The 13,358-nt window shown below is 38.6% G+C and overlaps 1 protein-coding gene across 1 annotated transcript in view; it reads left to right on the top strand.

Moving 5' to 3' along the window:
* LOC126088335 (dynein axonemal heavy chain 10) overlaps positions 1–13,358 on the top strand; it is a 1,153,099-nt gene that overhangs the window by 42,059 nt on the left and 1,097,682 nt on the right. Inside the window, exons 4-5 of the mRNA XM_049906469.1 lie at positions 11,450–11,573; positions 11,671–11,829. Of these exons, the coding sequence (XP_049762426.1) occupies positions 11,450–11,573; positions 11,671–11,829 (283 nt within the window). The remainder of the gene's footprint in view (positions 1–11,449; positions 11,574–11,670; positions 11,830–13,358) is intronic.

Consider the following 13,358-nt stretch of genomic DNA (forward strand, 5'->3'; position numbering starts at 1 on the left):
TGGTGAGCTAACCAAAAATTAATCCTTGGTGTTCATCTCAGTTAACATTAACATGGATCCAGGATCACCTCACACAAATCTTTAAGTAATCTGGTGATGTTTGTGTGCTTGTGTTAAAAGGTAATAGAGCCTACAGAAACATTGTTGATGATTTTTTTACTTCATTCATAACTACTAAGTGAATGAAAGCTATTATAAACATCAGCTGATCAATAAGAGACAGCATTGCACAATGCTGAGCTCAGTACCAGCCACTGAAAGTAATAAGCATTTACATTGAGAGACAAAATAAATACCTTATGATTAATTAAAAACCTAAGTTAAGCCAGATAACTAAATTAGTACAGAAATATTATACCACTGAAGTCCCCTGGCATGAATATTGTAATGGAAGTTATTACAAGTATGTAGTATGAAGGCCAGAGTGTGTCTTTATACCTAGCACCCCACGATGGAAACTGGATGACGACATGGTAAAAGAGCTGCTAAAGTAATTTCCCCACACATTTCTCATAATGGGCAACTTCAACACACAAAAGGCTGTGGGGTTTGGGTGCCACAAGCCGCAGGAGCCAAGTCACTGAGATGCATAACTATTTATATTTCACGCCCTTTGAATTCTGGTCAGATGACATAATTGTTAGACAAAGTGTTTCCATCATCAGTTACTCTTTATTTCTGCTCTTCAACTCTTGCAGACCCATTTCAATGGGGAGTGGCTGCAGATTTGCATTTCACTGACCACTTTACACTGTGAATCCATATAATGAATAGGGCTGTGGTTGAAAGGAAACCAAATTGGATGCTTAACAGGGAGAAATGGATGCTAAATAGTCAGAAGGCTACATATGAGAAAAAAATGTTGATTATATTAAGTGTGTGATCCAGCAAATAACTGAAGAATCCATTCCAAAATCTAGCAACTGTATCAGAAGAAGCCTGTCCCTTAGTGGGTTAAAGAATGTCATTCAGCAATTAGAGCCCAGGTGCACAGCTCTGTAGGAGTAGAAACATAGCCCATCAGCAGAAAATCTCCAGTGTTTGGGATTGTGGCAAGGTGCGTGATTAAAGAAAGGAAGAGAAACTTCCAGAATGAAATCAAAAGTTCCAATAAATATTCCAAATCAGGTACGAAAGCTTGGATGTCAGGAGACTTTTGAGCAGGGTCAGCACATCTCCCTCATGCAACCTTACTGAAGAGAATGGGTTTTAGGTGAGTTTGGATAAGGAGGTGGCCGAAAAAAGGATAATTTTTTTTTTAATGCCACTGCATTTGGCAGACAAGCTTCAAAGTTCCAGGCACTCTAGAGAATTATGGAGGTGAGAATAATCACAAATGGCTCTGAGCACCATGGGACTTAACATCTATGGTCATCAGTCCGAATAATCACAGTTCACCCCTCTGAGTACAGAGTAAAATCAAGTAAGCAAGCACACCTGTGAGTCTGAGAGGAGGGACTGTGGCTGCTCAGCAAGTGTTTGACAGTAAAGAGGTGGTTTCTTTGTTCATTCTGCAGATGACAATAATTGTGATGTGTCTGTCCAGAATGTTTCACCATGAGACAAGCCCAGCAAAGTAGTAAGGCAGGAAGTGGCTGAGTTCCATCAGAAACACTTAGTTGGCTCCTTTGTATGTCCACCAACTCAATATGGTGGTCTAATGAATGCTTTGAAACCAAGTCATATTAAAAATAACATAATTCACTATAACTAGATAAGACATTTACATGTCAAATAAAACTCTCCAAAACAAAACAAATCAGCTCTTGCTTAACTTGTAACATAATTAATTTGACAGACACCAAGTGATGAGGCACAACTCTGACTGCAAATTTAGAAAAATACTAACTTTATTGTATTAACTCCATAAAACTGAGTGATGGCACAAAAGGAAGGCAATTCAATGCAGAATACTAATCTAATATCAAAAAATGAGGGGAATGTTACTAGAACTTTTGTATATTTCATATGTAATTTTACTAAACATGTGAATGCAAATTGTTGTTGTTGTTGTTTTTGTTGTTGTGGTTGTGGTCCTCAGTCCTGAGACTGGTTTAATGCAGCTCTCCATGCTACTCTATCCTGTGCAAGCTTCATCATCTCCCAGTACCTACTGCAGCCTACATCCTTCTGAATCTGCTTAGTGTATTCATCTCTTGGTCTCCCTCTACGATTTTTACCCTTCACACTGCCCGCCAGTACTAAATTGGTGATCCCTTGATGCCTCAGAACATGCCCTACCAACCGATCCCTTCTTCTAGTCAAGTTGTGTCACAAACTCCTCTTCTCCCCAATTCTATTCAATACCTCCTCATTAATTATGTGATCTACCCATCTAATGTTCAGCATTCTTCTGTAGCACCACATTTCAAAAGCTTCTATTCTCTTCTTGTCCAAACTATTTATTGTCCATGTTTCACTTCCATGCATGGCTACACTCCATACAAATACTTTCAGAAAAGACTTCCTGACACTTAAATCAATACTCAATGTTAACAAATTTCTCTTCTTCAGAAAAGCTTTCCTTGCCATTGGCAGTCTACATTTTATATCCTCTCTACTTTGACCATCATCAGTTATTTTGCTCCCCAAATAGCAAAACTCCTTTACTACTTTAAGTGTCTCATTTCCTAATCTAATTCCCTCAGCATCACTCGATTTACTTCGACTACATTCCATTATCCTCATTTTGCTTTTGTTGATGTTCATCTTATACCCTCCTTTCGAGACACTGTCCATTCCGTTCAACTGCTCTTCCAAGTCCTTTGCTGTCTCTGACAGAATTACAATGTCATCGGCAAACCTCAAAGTTTTTACTTTTTCTCCATGGATTTTAATACCTACTCCAAACTTTTCTTTTGTTTCCTTTACTGCTTGCTCAATATACAGATTGAAAAGCATCGGGGGGAGGCTACACCCCTGTCTCACTCCCTTCCCAACTACTGCGTCCCTTTCATGTCCCTTGACTCTTATAACTGCCATCTGCTTTCTGAACAAATTGTAAATAGCCTTTCGCTCCCTGTATTTTACCCCTGCCACCTTCAGAATTTGAAAGAGGGTATCCCAGTCAACATTGTCAAAAGCTTTCCCTACGCCTACAAATGCTAGAAACATAGGTTTGCCTTTCATTAATCTTTCTCCTAAGATAAGTCATAGGGTCAGTTTTGCCTCACGTGTTCCAACAGTTCTACGGAATCCAAATTGATCTTCCCCGAGGTCGGCTTCTACCAGTTTTTCCATTCGTCTGTAAAGTATTCGCATTAGTATTTTGCAGCTGTGACTTATTAAACTGATAGTTCGGTAATTTTCACATCTGTCATCAGCTGCTTTCTTTGGGATTGCAATTATTATATTCTTCTTGAAGTCTGAGGGAATGTCACCTGTCTTATACATCTTGCTCACCAGATGGTAGAGTTTTGTCAGGAATGGTTCTCCCAAGGCCGTCAGTAGTTCTAATGGAATGTTGTCTACTCCCGGGGCCTTGTTCTTTCAGTGCTCTGTCAAACTCTTCATGCAGTATCATATCTCCCATTTCATCTTCATCTACCTCCTCTTCCATTTCCATAATATTGTCCTCAAGAACATCACCCCTGTATAGACCCTCTATATACTCCTTCCACCTTTCTGCTTTCCCTTCTTTGCTTAGAACTGGGTTTCCATCTGAGCTCTTGATATTCATGCAAGTGCTTCTCTTTCCTCCAAATGTCTCTTTAATTTTCGTGTAGGCAGTATCTATCTTACCCCTCGTGAGATAAGCCTCTACATCCTTACATTTGTCCTCTAGCCATCCCTGCTTAGCCATTTTGCACTTCCTGTCGATATCATTTTTGAGACATTTGTATTCCTTTTTGCCTGCTTCATTTACTGCATTTTTATATTTTCTCCTTTGATCCATTAAATTCAATATTTCTTCTGTTACCCAAGGATTTCTACTAGCCCTCGTCTTTTTACCTACTTGATCCTCTGCTGCCTTCACTACTTCATCCCTCAAAGCTACCCATTCTTCTTCTACTGTATTTCTTTCCCCCATTCCTGTCAATTGTTCCCTTATGCTCTCCCTGAAACTCTGTACAACCTCTGGTTTAGTCAGTTTATCTAGGTCCCATCTCCTTAAATTCCCACCTTTTTGCATTTTCTTCAGTTTTAATCTACAGTTCATAACCAATAGATTGTGGTCAGAGTCCACATCTGCCCCTGGAAATGTCTAACAATTTAAAACCTGGTTCCTAAATCTCTGTCTTACCATTATATAATCTATCTGATACCTTTTAGTATCTCTAGGGTTCTTCCAGGTATACAACCTTCTTTCATGATTCTTAAACCAAGTGTTAGCTATGATTAAGTTATGCTCTGCACAAAATTCTACCAGGCGGCTTCCTCTTTCATTTCTTAGCCCCAATCCATATTCACCTACTATGTTTCCTTCTCTCCCTCTTCCTACTCTCGAATTCGAGTCACTCAAGACTATTAAATTTTCGTCTCCCTTGACTACCTGAATAATTTCTTTTATCTCATCCTACATTTCATCAATTTCTTCATCATCTGCAGAGCTAGTTGGCATATAAACTTGTACTACTGTAGTAGGCATTGGGTTCATGTCTATCTTGGCCACAATAATGCGTTCACTATGCTGTTTGTAGTAGCTTACGTGCAGTCCTATTTTTTTATTCATTATTAAACCTATTCCTGCATTACCCCTATTTGATTTTGTATTTATAACCCTGTATTCATCTGACCAAAAGTCTTGTTCCTCCTGCCACCGAACTTCACTAATTCCCACTATATATAACTTTAACCTATCCATTTCCCTTTTTAAATTTTCTAACCTACCTGCCCAAATAAGGGATCTGACATTCCACGCTCTGATGTAGAATGCCAATTTTCTTTCTCCTGATAATGACGTCCTCCTGAGTAGTCCCCGCCCGAAGATCTGAATGGGGGACTATTTTACCTCCGGAATATTTTACCCAAGAGGACTCCATCGTCATTTAACTATACAGTAACGCTGCATGCTCTCGGGAAAAATTACGGCCATAGTTTCCCCTTGCTTTCAGCTGTTCGCAGTACCAGCACAGCAAGGCCATTTTGCTTAGTGTTACAAGGCCAGATCAGTCAATCATCCAGACTGTTGCCCCTGCAACAACTACTGAAAAGGCTGCTGCCCCTCTTCAGGAACCACACGTTTGTCTGGCCTCTCAACAGATACCCCTCCATTGTGGTTGCACCTATGATACGGCTATCTGTGTCGTTGAGGCACCCAAGCCTCCCCACCAATGGCAAGGTCCATGGTTCATGTGGGGGGGGAATGCAAATTACATTAAAAAAAAAAAAATCCACTGCAGCAGGAGAAAGTTAGATCTTAAGATCAGTAGATGGCGGTGCCATAACCTAAGGTGCACCAAAATTTGACTTGCAAAATTGGTTTTGAGACATATCAAGAAATGCAGTTCCAGTTGTGATCACCTAAAATAGCACAAACTCCCAATAGCACTCACCACATAAAATAATGTGATGTACCATTTCCTAGGATGTGACACTGTATTGTGGTCTACTAATTTCAAGCAAGCTGTCTTTGGTTGAACATTTCTAGTGTGGAGAATAATTTTAGTATTTAAAAAATTTTGGGAGAAGTAATAACAACAGAAAACACATAAGGAGATCCACACTGAAAAGGCATTTCCTCTAACTTGTATAACTCATATGTGATCTGAAAAACTTTTAAATAATGGCACAAAATTTGGTTTCATTGCCTTGGAAAAATGGTCACTTCAGCCATAAATAGCTGGCAGCAGGATGCAGTGAACAGTCTTTTGCTGGAGAGGATCACAGGCAGTCATCTGCTAGGAAGTTTTGTCAAGTGTGGTATGCATTAGTGAAACATGTGCAAAGGTGAGCAATGTAACTGCAGCACTGTTGTAGAATCTGTTAGGTTTTGGAAAACAGAAAAATACTGACAGTCATTGGACTTAGAATCATTGGAGTTAATGGTGACATTAATTTTTTTTGAGATGGCATTCAACTTTGAAATTATTTGAAGAAGTTCATACTTTGATTATTTGATGTGAAGCAAGAGTGTGATAGGGGACTGAACATTTGTGCATTGATTAATAGCCATTCAGGACACATTTGCATCTTCCAATATTTTTTTTGTGTGAAAGCAAAATGAATTCAATGAATTTTGAGAAACTGTAAATCAGAAACAGTCCCTATCATTTTATCTTGTTGATATGCATTGCCGCATCGAGATTTAATGAATTTACTAATCTCCAGTGGGCATAAAGTATAGGTTAACACTTCCTCTGTGGGCCTCCTCCCCTCCAAAACACCTGTAAACATTTGAGACAAATTCAGTGTGGAGTTACTCCCAATGAGAGGAGGCACACCATTAGCAGCTCTTTGGACTGGGCGGGGAGGGGGGGGGCAAGAACACAGTAAGTGATTAAAAAAAGGAAGGGAAACTACTATCGGTACGATACATAGTTGCATTAAGTATTCTATGTCGGCTACACAAGTTTGGGTGTCAGTAAGGAGACCTTTGCCCATGTAGGGTTGTTGGTCCCAAATCGGGCACCTTCCCATGTGGCAGATAGGGGAACGTCCTTCAGATATGGAGGGTACCAGCAAAATGAAATGCATGGGGCAGACCAAAACCAGCAGGTACAAGTATGAGGGCCAATGGCTTGGACGAAATGCAGAGGTGCCCCCAACCATTAACTGCTATCTTGCAGTCAGTAGAGGGATCTACAGAGGCTAAGCATGTTACCCTGAAAATGGAACCAGCTACCCGGTGAGTTGTAAGAGGCAACCCCTCAAATGATTGGGCAGAAGATTAACAATCTTTCCCTGTAAAAATCACTTGTTGTGAATGCCAGCAAAGGAATAAGCTGGACAAATATTTTGATGATGACACCAGCAAACAAAGGATAAGAGATTTGTACATAGGAACATGGAATCTACAGAGCCTATACCAAGCTGGAGCCCTACGGCAGCTGCTATTGCAAGCAAACAACTATGGTATAAAACTATTGGCTCTCCCGGAAATTAGGTGGAAGAGAAGTGACATAGTGGACTCCGGAAATTTCACAATCTTCTATAGTGGCAGGAGGACAAATACCTTTGGTACAGGTTTTGTGATCGCTAAAGTACTGAAACATGCTGTAATTGGTTGGGTTGGGTTGTTTGGGGGAAGAGACCAAACAGCGAGGTCATCGGTCTCATGGGATTCGGGGAGGATGGGGAAGGAAGTCGGCCGTGCCCTTTCAAAGGAACCATCCCAGCATTTGCCTGGAGCAATTTAGGGAAATCACAGAAAATCTAAATCAGGATGGCCGGACGTGGGATTGAACCGTCATCCTCCCGAATGCGAGTCCAGTGTGCTAACCACTGTGCCACCTTGCTCGGTACTGTAATGCACTTTGAACCAATCAATGAATGGATGTCCATATTAAGATTAAGGGGAAAATTTTTCAACATAACAATTATAAATGTGCATACACCCACAGAGGAGCAGATGAACAACAGAAGGATGAGTTTTATAGCAAAGTACAGCAGTTGATCAGGCTCCTAAACATGATGTTAAGATCTTAATAAGAGACTTGAATGCAAAAACAGGAAAAGAGGAGGCTTATCAGCCAACTATAGGAAGATGTAGTCTCAAATGACAATGGAATTGGGGTTGTAGATTTTGCTATAAGTAAAAACATGACAGTCAGCAGTACATGGTTTCAAACACAAAAATATACACAAAGAAACATGGACGTCTCCAGATGGACAAACTAGAAATTAGGTAGACCATATACTGATTGACGGGAGTCACGGATCAGACATAATGGATGTTAGGAGCCAACGTGGAGCTGACTGCAATTCAGACCATCATCTAGTGAGAATTAAGTACAGGCAAAGGATCTCACTATTGAGTAAACAAAAAGGCCACAAACAGAAAAGTTTTGACATTAAGAAACTAAAGCCAGAAGAAATACAGAGAACATATCAGTCAAAAATAGAAGAGGAGATTAAGAACGATACCGACACATCAAATGAACATATGGAAATAGTGTGGAAAGTATGTAAGACTGCAATAATTGAGGCAATTAGGGAGGTTTTAGGTAATGTATGGGCTCAGAGGAAGGCAGATTGGTTTGATGAAGATTGTATGAGAAGAATTGAGGAGCATAACATAGCACGAATGAAATTATTTCAGAGAAGAACTACAGAAAATCCGAATGAATGCAATGTGAAGTGCTATGTAGTTAAGAGGGTTTGCAGAAAGAAGGAAAGAGCACTAGAAAAGAAAAAAATGTAAAAAATTGAACAGCTAGGAGAAGAGAAGCAAGTACGTGAAATGTACCAAAATATTAAAGAAGGAAAGGCTGGGTTTCAAGCCAGAATGAATATATGTAGAAATAAGGAAGGGGATTTGATAGGGGAGAGTAATAAAATACTTTGACAGATGTCCAGAATACTTCCAAGAGTTACTGAACCCAGAAGTAGAAGGATTAGAACAAGAAGAACTGGTGAAAATAACTTATTATGGACCAGAGGTCTTAACACCAGAACTCACACTGGAGGAAGTGATACAAGCCATTAAGACCCTAAAAAATAATAGGGCACCTGGAGAAAATCAGATCCAGGCAGAATTTCTCAAGTAGGGTGGGGAAGCATTGTGGAAAGCAATACATAAAGTAATACTGAACATCTGTCAGGAGGAGAGCATGCAATGGAGTTGAAAATGGCTATTACATGCCCCATACATAAAAAAGAAGATAAATTAAACTGCCAGAATTACTGAGGAATATCCCTGCTAAATACTACATATAAAGTGTTCTCCAAGATCCTAACTAGGAGGCTTACTCCCTATGAGGAAGAGATAATTGGAGATCATCAGAGTGGCTTTAGAAGAAATAGGTCAACAACTGACCAAATATTCACATCAAGCATACTACTTGAAAAATGTTATGAACATCAAATAAATATACATCAACTTTATATCGATTTTAAACAAGCCTATGATAGTATCTCAACAATGACATTGCGGAATGTGATGGAAGAGGCAGGAATACCGAAGAAGCTCATTAAACTTACCATTATGACCCTCTGTGAAACCAATTTTAAAGTAAAAATACAGGGTGAAATCTCCAGAAAAGTGGAAGTGAAGAAGGGACTGAGACAGGGTGACAATATCTCCTCACTGCTATTCAACCTCTGCCTATAAAAAGTCATATAGAGATAAATTGAGGAGGAACTATTTTTAATCGTTCACTGCAGTACCTGGCCTACGTAGATGATGTGGCATAAGTCACATGAAACACTGCTGTGCTGGCTGATGTCTATCAACAACTGGAGAGAGGTGCAAGGGAACTTGGCCTGGTAGTCAATATCGAAAAGACCAAATATATGGCAATGACAAACCAGCAAAACCTACCAAATCTCAGGATAGTCAACAAGGAGTATGAAAGGGTGAGAGACTTCAAATAACTTGGATCGATTATCACAGAGACAAATGACATCAGCAGCAAGGTGAAAGCGAGAATAGCAGCAGGCAACAGATGCTACTTTGCTACACTACCCATGCTTAGGAGCTCACTTCTGTAACAAAAATCTAAAATCCTCATTTACAAAACAATTATAGGACCAGTTGTTATGTATGGTGCCAAGACATGGACTATGACTGCAAATGAGGAAACGATCCTTAGCATTTGAGAGAGAAAGCTTCTGCGTAAAATATACGGCCCAATATACAATCAAGAAGGTTGGCACATTCGTACGAATACAGAATTAGAACAACTTTTTGAAGAACCTGACATTGTCACTACCATTAAATTAAGAAGACTGCAATGGGCAGGACAAGTGATCAGAATGGAGGAAGACAGGACATGTAAGAAGATTTTTGATGGCAAGGCTGGAGGCAGACGCTGAAGGAACATCCCAAAAAGAGATGGATGGACCGAATTGAAGACGACATGAAAAAGCTGGGTGTCAGAGGCTGGAGACGGAAAGCCATAGACTGGATAGAATGGCAGGATATTGTGATCCATGCCAAGGCCCTCCAAGGGCTGTAGAGCCAAGGGGTAGAAGTAGAAGGAGACTTTTGGGAAAGTGCAGCATATCCCCTCTTACGGCCATAGTGAGGAAAGGATTTTGATGAGCTTGAATAGATATATGGCTCAACCAATGGCTGAACACTTTTTTAATGTCACTGTTTCAACCAGATGAACTTCACAGTCCCATAAAATCTACAGAATTGTAGAGGTGAAAGTAATGAGGAAATAGACAATCACCCACTTCTAGTTTCATTAAAATTTGGTTTAATAGAGTTTATTCAGACAGATGGAGGAGGCTGTACTCATTCCTTTACTGAAACCAGTCAAGGATAAAACCATACCTATCTCTTATTGGAGCTTTGCTTTTACCAGCTGCATTGGCAAATATTCCTAAGGAAATGGAGAGCCTCTGCATTGTGTGGACTTTGAATCACAAAATAGCCTGATTCTACCCTTTAATACGGACTCCTACTGGTGTTGGTGATACAAAAGTCTTTTATATGTGAGAACTGGACAGTTGATGTGTTTTTTTAACTTGAAAATCAAAATCATATGGCACCGATTGGAGGTAATTTTGGCAATTTTATGAATGGAGATATCTGCCAGTTCTTATTTAGTCTTTCCTCAAGGAATGTTAACCTCTGCTACCACCGTATCCATATTCTGTCAGACTGTTATCTTTTTAGGAGACTGGAGTTCACCAACTATTTACAATAGTTATAAATGGCTTCTCACTTGGTCTGAGCTGCAAGAGATGGCGGTCATATTTGTATGAGGTGTGTTTGCTTGTGCGAATGAATGTGTGTGTGTGTGTGTATTTTCTTTTCTGAAGAAGGCTTGGCCAAAAGCTAACTGCATAACATTCTCTTCATTGAGCCTGCCTGCAACTCGACGTATCATCTTTATGAACTCTGTCTTGTTCCTTATATTGTTGTACTCCAAATTCTGTTTCTAAAAGTTTTTTTCTTAAAAATTAGTACTGTATGTATGCTTGAAAATGACAAACTGTCAAAATGAAAATCATTACTAATAAATATTTTGTAGCCATTAGCAATATTTATCATGTTCAAAAATAAAAAGATATTAAACTGTTTACAAAATGTTTCCAGTTTTGAAGCGGTGGGAACCTGCATATTGTAACAATAAAATATGGTACATTTCCTAATACTGATTCTCAAGCACTTATAAGTATTTGAAAATTTGAAAGAAAAATGCCATCATGCAGAAAATAAGGCAGAAGAAAGGCCTGTAATAATACTTTTCAGTAATATATACTGTTATCAACTTTCATGTACTTGGATGTGTCAGCTACTACAATGCTGTTTGTCCCTTTACAATTAAGATCTGAATTTAAGATAATAAAAAAGCTATTTTGTGTAAATTAATAGAGTTATTAACTCTTCTTACAGGATAAACTTGAAACCTATCATAAATGCAGTCATCCATCATGCAACTGAATGGAAGGCTCAACTTGGGCAAATACTAGCAAAGAAGACAAAGTCCAATATGCAAGCTTTCAGAGATAGAATGATTGTATGTTGATGCAAATTAAGAAAATAATAATAATAAAATGTAATATTTAGTTTTTTAATTCTGTGCAGCGCTGATTATATAAAAATATTTTTTACAGGATGTGAAGACAAAGCTAGAGCAAAAAATTATTTCATTAGAAACCTTCAAAGATGTATTGCAGGCAATAACTACAATACAGAGAACATCCATTCAAGCAGAAATAGACTACTGTGAAATGCAAGAGACATATCGTACATTGCACTTACATCAAATTGAGGTAAAACTGAGTAATAAAAGTTAACAGCAATGGTCTGTACTCAGATGAGTAATAACTGGCTCACAAAGGCTTATGGCATATAAAATCTTGGTGTTTGTGTAAATTGCAAGAATTGAAGGCGAAGATGATGAAGACAGAATGGTCCATATTTATATTTTCAGTACTGAACTTTTCCTTGGTAAACGGGAAATTAAAAGTCCTTGGATGCAGGGATATTATCATTTATTTTGATGTGTGCCAAAATAAATTAGGTTAGTGACCATTTTTGGTCAGTACATGTCTGAGGTACTGAAAATTTCTTCGGGAGGGATGTAGGTTGAGGGCGAACTGTACTTAGTTAATTTACATTTGAGCCAACTAACTCTTAGGTCTGTTAAGGGGATCTTTTAAATTGTTGAGATGTCACTCCTAGATAGATTCAGAAACTATTATGTCAAAAAATAGGTGGGTCAAACTTACAGTGTAATTTCACTCAGCTGCTTTAATGAGAGACGTCTTTTGTGACATCATGAGCTTATGATGCAAAGGATGGAAATGACCTATTATTAAATTTTGTCTGTGGTTGTTTTAGTCATTGGTGTAAACTATGCTGTTTATTCCAAATATGTCATGATTTATGAGATTGTGGTTAGGCAGGAACCTGAGAGCACACTTGAAATTGTTGCTAGGAAAACAAGTAGCAATCATATTTATAATTTTGATTGTCACAAATATTTGGTTATTTCTTTCCATACATGGCACAATTTCCAAGCGTAATGTTAGGCAGGAACCTAAGAGCATAGCTTCAATTGTTGTGAGTGAAGCGATTAGCTATTATATTTATTTTCTTATTTCTAACAAATATTGAGACATGTTTTGAATGTGGTAAGTGTTTTGAGGGTGAGATTAGGCAGGAACCTAAGACTGAAGCTCAGATTTTTATAAGTGAAACTATTATTGATTCTATTTATAATCTTGTTTCTTTCAATTATTTGACTGTTTTCAAATGTGCCACATTTTTTGAGGGCGAGGGTAAGGAAGAAGCTAAGAGCACGGCTCAATGTTGCGAGCGAAACAAGTAGTTATCATATTTTTAATCTTGGTTCTTACAAATATTAGGCTATTTTTTAAATGTGATGTCATGAAAGAATGACGTATTTAAAATGGATTGTTTTTGTAGGGAATGTGTTGTGTGGTGTTGTCAAACTTTGTTACTGAATGTTTTGTGTGTGTGTGTGTGTGTGTGTGTGTGTGTAAATGTGATGTCATGGAAGAATGACGTATTTAAAATGGATTGTTTTTGTAGGGAATGTGTTGTGTGGTGTTGTCAAACTTTGTTACTGAATGTTTTGTGTGTGTGTGTGTGTGTGTGTGTGTGTGTGTGTGTGTTTGGTGGGGATGTCTGGTACTGCTGTGTTCCATTAAGCTAAATAGATCAAGCAATATTTAATTCCAATTGTATGTTTTTTGTATTTTTTGGTCCCATTTATTGTAAAGGAATTTGTGCATGTTAGTTTTGATTATGTGGTAGGGGTGGCTTCCAAGTGTAA

The sequence above is a fragment of the Schistocerca cancellata genome, chromosome 6, assembly GCF_023864275.1.
Source record: "Schistocerca cancellata isolate TAMUIC-IGC-003103 chromosome 6, iqSchCanc2.1, whole genome shotgun sequence".
NCBI lineage: Eukaryota > Metazoa > Arthropoda > Insecta > Orthoptera > Acrididae > Schistocerca > Schistocerca cancellata.